Genomic DNA, 7,087 nt, shown 5'->3' on the forward strand with positions numbered 1-7,087 from the left:
GAATTATGAGTAATCAAGCTCTTGAATACTACATTAAAAAAGTATACTGAAAGTATGCTAAGTACTACTTGAAGTTGTTCCAAAAAAGTACATTGAAGTATACTAAGTATACTAAAAGTTGTAATTTAATATTATTTAAATACTATTAAAATATACTAAGCACAAAAAAATTGTTCCAAAATAGTAGTTAAAGTACATAAATCAAACATAGTTTACTAACATACTTTAGTATGGTAAAGTATGTTAAAATTTAATATACTAAAGTATACTTTTTTTTTAACAAGGGAAGGTTTGCTTTAATTTAGGTTCTGCAGAGTACTTGTTTTAAGGCCCAAAACATTTAACCTAATTTAAGAATGAGGTCAAAACATTTCTTTAGAACAATAAGGGTACATAATTATAAAAGGATTAATCTGTCAACAAAAACAATTTTTTTAAGATTTGGTTTTTTAGTACTGAAGAGTGCGGTTAGTGAAGTCAAACTAACAAATCAATGCAAAGCAGAAATTAAACAAAAATCGTATTTGGGAATATAAAGTTTAAATATTTTTGCTGAATTCAAAATTTATCATTTTTGGATAACTGATTTTCTATTTACTGATCATTCACTGCTGTGAAGGACCTATATTACTATTTTGGAATATTAATATGATGGATTTAGAGCATTTTAAACTTTACAAGAAAGCTTGTGCAGAGAAAGAAGCTGATCTTTTGCTGTAGTTTTTTTTAGCACTAGTGGCAGGCTTGTCTGACAGAGGCAAGCCTGTCATGGGGCAGCCACTGTAAGACCACTATCCAGCTTGCCACTAGATAGTAGCAAGCTCATACCCCGTAAGTTGCCACCGTCACATATATTCACCATCACTACACTCTATAATGTGAAGTGCTTTGGGGTAAAGCCATTTACCATCGAAAGAGTTTGGGTCTGTCTACCTGGGGCTGCTATAGCCAACAGGAACCATGTCTACCTAGGTCATTAATAAATAAATGTATAGATGGCACATTCTTATTCTCATTATTATTGCATTTAGCAAATGTAAATAATTTGGTCATTCTAAATGACCTAATAGGAGAGAAGTTTGGTCTGCTTTAAGGTGTCTTTTGTTTGGTATATGTAAACTTCTGGTTTCAATAGTGAGTTTAAAATGAAAACATATTAATGTTAAAGTTATTTTAATGCATTTTAATACTTTTTTTTAACTTTTCAATTTACGCTGCAGTCCTCAAACGCTTTTTTGAAAATTTTAACAACTTGACTGAGACCCATGAAACATTTTTCTGCTTACTTCCTGTTTCTACTGCGTTAGGAGATTTTTACATTAGTACATATGTGTGAATGCTGTTGTGTTTAGTTCAAGCATTGGTCTTTAAACTTTAACCTCCTGTGTTTCTTTCTGTCTGTTATAGGGATGACAGCAGCAGCCTCACTTGTCTCTCTTGCATGGGCTTTAGCCTCCTACCAAAAGGCTTTACGAGAGTCCCGGGACGACAAAAAGCCCATTGGCTACCTTGCAGTCATCATCCAGTTCTGCTGGCACTTCTTCACTATTGCAGCCAGGGTCATCACATTTGCCCTCTTTGCCTCTGTTTTTCAACTCTATTTTGGCATCTTCATTGTTCTGCACTGGTGTATCATGACTTTTTGGATTGTCCACTGTGAGACAGACTTCTGCATCAGCAAATGGGAGGAGATTGTGTTTGATATGGTGGTGGGCATAATATATATCTTTTCCTGGTTCAACGTCAAAGAGGGATGTACAAGGTGAAAACACTTATGAGCACACTCTTATCTTAACCTTGTGAAGACATATTTATTTTAGATAGAAGGTATTTGTAAACAGAAAAGGTTTGCTTTAATTTAGGTTCTGCAGAGTACTTGTTTTAAGACCCAAAACATTTAACCTAATTTAAGAATGGGGTCAAAACATTTCTTTAGAACAATAAGGGTACATAATTATGAAAGGATTAATTTGTCAACAGAAACAGACAATATTTTTTTAAGATTTAGTTTTTTAGTACTGAAGAGTGTTGTTAGTGAAGTGAAACTAACAAATCACAATGCAAGGCAGAAATAAAACAAAAATAGTATTTGGGAAAATAAAGTTTAAATATTTTTGCTGAATACAAAATTTATCATTTTTGGATAACTGATTCTCTACTGCTGTGAAGGACCTATATTAATATTTTAGAATATTAATATGGTGGATTTAGAGCATTTAAATTTCACAAAATGGCAGCTTGCGCAGAGAAAGAAGCTGATCTTTTGCTGTTGTATTTTTTAGCACTAGTGGCCTTTATTTGAAAGTAATCTGACAGGAACAGGCAAAGAGAAGGGAAATGAACCAAGGACAGGAGTTGAGTTCAGGACGGTGTTCTGACTATGAGTGCTACCTCGTTAGACTTTCCTACCGTAGTACGAATAGATACCTAAGTCCATCTGTTGGTGCTACGCGTCCAAAACTGGTACCATCATGTTTACCAACAGAAAACTACAGTGGGGTGTTAATGTTAAATATCATTTAAAATTATTTGAGTGACAGGAATGAAGTGGAAGCTTAGGAGTTATACTTGGCTTAGCATTGGAACAATTTATATACATGACAAAAACACAAGAATATCACTTCCTTCATATCCTGTCCGTTTAAAAATAAGAGCTACAGATGTATGCACTAATCCTTTTTTAGAATGTCCTACCTTTTAAAAAATATTTTAAATACAGAGGTGTTTGTAAGAATAAAACAGTATCAGGCAAGGGAAACAAGTTTTTATTTAAATTAATTAAACAAAGACATCTTCAAATACAGATTACCGCAACTATTTTGTGCATTAATACGTTGCATAGAAGATTTTATCAAATGCAGAGCAGCAGCAATGTGTCCATTAAACTGCTCTGCATTGTGTGCCTGAAATGATAATATTGCTATTACACAGCTTCAGTTTCACATAATATCGCTACCAACATGCTCTATTTAGCAATGTCTCATAATAAAAAAAAGTGTCATTAAACTAAAATATTTTAACGTACAAAGACAGGGTTATAAGGCCAGGTATAAATAAAATAAATTAAATACAGCTTACCTTAATCATGGACGAAATAAAACAGATGAAACGAAATTTCGTCTGTTTTACTCAGTAAGCACATACTGCTTACATACTGCTTACCGAGTATTGTGGCACAAAATCCCAACTGGGGCAGCCTACTATATAATATACTCGGGGAACCATTTCTTCATAATTACACATCCACATTTGTAGAATACGGAGCAAATCGTGTCCAGTATCGGTTCAATACGGGACGCTACATTTAAGAGCCAAATACGGGACGGTTCCGTATTTTATGGGACGGGTGGCAACCCTAGCATTACCACAAGGTAGGACGGATTCCTACCTACTGGTGTAATGGCAATATTATCATTTCATGCGCACATGGCAGTGCAGTTTGATGGGCACATTGTGGCTGCTCTGCATTTGATAAAGTCTGCTATGCAACGTATTAATGCACAAAAGAGTTGCGGTAATCTGTATTTTAAGATGTCTTTGTGTAATTTAATTTCAATAAAAACATCACTGTGGGTAGCACAGAAAGTTAGAACAATTGTTGTCCAGGTCTATAGCCTCCATGTACGCTCTAAGCACTGCGCCACGCTAAGCCCTAATATTTTGCTGTTTTAAACAATATCTTTTAAGTCAAAGAACCGTAAATAACAAATGTTTATCAATACGAGTGGATTGCTACGGTTGGTCAATTGAGGAAGCAAAACTATAATTTGGAATGTGGAAGTTAGCATTTTTAGCATCCATCTCTATGGCTGCGTTCCCACTGCAGCCTGAAGTGACCCAATTCTGATTTTTTTGTCAAATAGGATTTTTTTGGTCAGGGCCATTCACACGGCCACACATATGCAACCTGTATGTGTTCTGCAGTCTGAATGGGCAAACGACCTGAAAGTGTCCTGGATGCGCAGTAGAGGGCGCAATAGCCTCAGCGTTCTCAGTGTTCTGCCAACCACCATAAAAAGAAGAAGTGCTGAATGTTTGCGGAAGTAATAAATACAAATACATTGAAATACCCCAAGTCCAAATACCCAAGTTCAAATACATTCTGAGAGTGTCACTCTCAGAATGTATTTGAACTTCTTTCTTTTATTTACTTCAGTGCAGCTCACAGTTTTTAACAAATTCTGTAGCTTTCGGTGTACTTCTAAATCTGTTTCTTAGTCGCATCTTTTCGGGCCCTGCTACTGCCTCTAGTGGCGTGGGGGTGGTGACAAAATCAATATAAATATAATTACATTACTAAATCAGAATACCACAAAGTCTTTCTTGTTTACTGTTAATTTCGGCATTACTGGCACCGTAAAAGATAAATTTCCTCACAAAAGAACATACCTTTTTTCTTATGGAAGTAGAGCTAATGAAATGAGATAAACAAGAACTGAAAGTGATTCCAGTTTCACTGGATGGCCAACCTGTTGAAACTGGCAAATTTGGCCTGTTGAAAATGGCAGACTAACAGACAATCTTTTAAGAATACTTTGAATGGCAGGTATAACAGCAGGTAAATAGTGGTGAAACCAAAAACAGCTGTTTGAACTGTTTGCTGAAAGAACATGGAAGATGGCATGAATATTTTAGCAGAGATCATCCATCCTCTTTATCAGTTTGAACCTCTGAGCTCATGAAGGTGTTACTGTGTTCCTCTAGTAACTAAGAACATCTATTAGAAGTCATTTATTGACAGTGCAATAATTATTCTCAACCAAACTAAATAATATTTACTTATAGCATGCTAAGTGTTTTGCTCTATTCACAAATTGTTGACAATCAATCAATCAATCAATCAATCAATCAATCAATCAATCAATCAATCAATCATATCTTTATTCCAGACACAAAAAAGCTCCATAGAAAAAAGGTAAAAACAAGCAAAATAAAAGAAAACTAAAAATAAACATGACATATTATTCACCGAGTTACAGATAAATGATGACACCAATGATTCCATAATCTTGAAGAGAATCTCACAGTACTAAAAGCAGGATTTACTAAAATTGCAATTATATTATTGCATGACATAATCTACACATGCATAAGATTCCTGAGCACAGCTGCACAAGTGGGAACAGCATTATGTACAAACATATGGCTAGCACTACTCCATCTAGGCACTTTGAGTAGTAGCCTCATGCCATCATTGCATGACACAAAGTTTCTGCAGGCTACTTTTTTTGTATCGTCACCACAGATGGGCTGTGTAATAATGTGATTCATGAATATGATTTATCGTTTTAGAGTCAAAGGAAAATTTCCTCATTGATAGATTAGTTTCATCTTATTTTTTCTACATATAAGACTCTACCAACAAAAACTCTCTCAATAATATACATGGCACTGTAAAAACAAAAAAATGAATTTTTGCTTATCTGTTTAACAACCCTGGTTGTAACAACCTGGGTTCTTGTTCTTCTGTACCTAATTAATTTGTTTTTTATTGACTTTTGCTCAATTAAATTTCTTACATATACATTCCAAATATTTTTTATTATAGATGATCATGTTGTCTTTCATGCAGGGCCGTGCAGAAACCACTAAAGGGGCAGGTGCTCAACAACAAAAAAAGGGCACATCTTACCGCCTTCTAGGACAGAATATTAACAAAGGATTTTCAGAGTTTAATAAACAATGATAAATTACAAAATTGTGAGATATACAATCAAAGCTAACGAACATCTCTATATAGAGCATAACACTATGTCAGTGGTTCTTAACCTTTTTTGAGGTACCGAACCCCCCAGTTGCATATGCGAATTCACCGAACCCTTCTTCTCCCGCTCAGTAGTTCTTTAGAGAAAAGGAGATGCAGAGGCCTGTCAGTGTCTGTTGTATTTCATTACCTCTCTGCTTAAACCGCTACTCTGTGCTGAAGCAGAAACGATACTTTCAATGTTTTCCGTCATTTGACAAGTAGCAAGTCTACTCCACTTTATTCACCAAAAACATGTTTTTTTATAATTCACCAAAAACTGTTCTGTAATCTGGAATGTTCGCTACGTTGAGCTTCAGTTAGCTGCCTTATCTCACTGCGCGAGAGACAACTGCGTCATGCGTCACGGGCAAAAGGTCAAAGGTAACAAGGTTACCGGCTTATTATGTTGTACAAAAAAGAAACAAAAAAGCAAATAATTTTAGTACATGTTTTTATGTGTCAGAAGAGGGCTTAGGAAATAATACCAAAAAAAAAAAACAATGGACCAAAAGGGCACTTGGGGGCAAGGAGCAAAAAGGGCAGGTGCTCAAGCACCCCCAGTTCCCCCCCTCTGCACGTGCCTGCTTTCATGTCTCCTTAAGTCTTTTGTTCCTCCTATAATTGATGGAGATATATAGATTTTATTTATAATGTATGAACATATTATTTGTCATTTAATTAGCTCTACATCCTTAAGAAAGTGAAAAAATATGTTGTTTTATGATGCCAGTAATGCCAGAATTACTGGGGGTGGAGGGTGTGACTGTATGTTTTCTATGCTCCTTCACCCTTACGTACCTTCCTTTGGGGGGGCACCGATTTATGTTTTCACATCCACCTAAATATGTAGTTGCGCCCCTGATTCTGATTTAGTAATGTAATTAGATTAGTTGTGTTACCACCCCCACGCCACTAGAGGCAGTAGCAAGCCCAAAAAGATGCGATTAGGAGCAGATTTAGAAGTACACCAAAAGCTACAGAATTTGCTAAAAACTGAGCTGCGCTGAAGAAAATAAGAGAAGTTCAAATACATTCTGAGAGTGAAACTCCTTCCTAAAGGTGAACATATATCACCATAGACCATATTAATATACGTAGACCCCTCATGGAGCAGGTCGGCCCGTTGCTGCGATACGTAACAGCGTCCGCCATATTGAATGTGGAATATGTGCCAGTAAGGTAATACAAGTAAATGGACCGAACTTTATAAAGTGCCGTTCTACAAAGTATTTTAATATCTGCCATTGACACATTTTCTCACACACATTAATATATTTGGCAATCAAAGAAATTACTAGAGAGCGTTTCTAACTTTTGATGTGATTATTTAATTGTTTTGGG

The 7,087-nt window shown here is 35.6% G+C and overlaps 1 protein-coding gene across 1 annotated transcript in view; it reads left to right on the top strand.

The window, feature by feature from the left end:
• Positions 1-7,087, top strand: part of LOC103131716 (XK-related protein 4-like) — a 31,369-nt gene that overhangs the window by 15,345 nt on the left and 8,937 nt on the right. The window contains exon 2 of the mRNA XM_016666854.1: positions 1,408-1,762. Coding sequence (XP_016522340.1) covers positions 1,408-1,762 — 355 coding nt within the window. The remainder of the gene's footprint in view (positions 1-1,407; positions 1,763-7,087) is intronic.

This window comes from Poecilia formosa, unplaced genomic scaffold (assembly GCF_000485575.1).
Source record: "Poecilia formosa unplaced genomic scaffold, Poecilia_formosa-5.1.2 Scaffold819, whole genome shotgun sequence".
NCBI lineage: Eukaryota > Metazoa > Chordata > Actinopteri > Cyprinodontiformes > Poeciliidae > Poecilia > Poecilia formosa.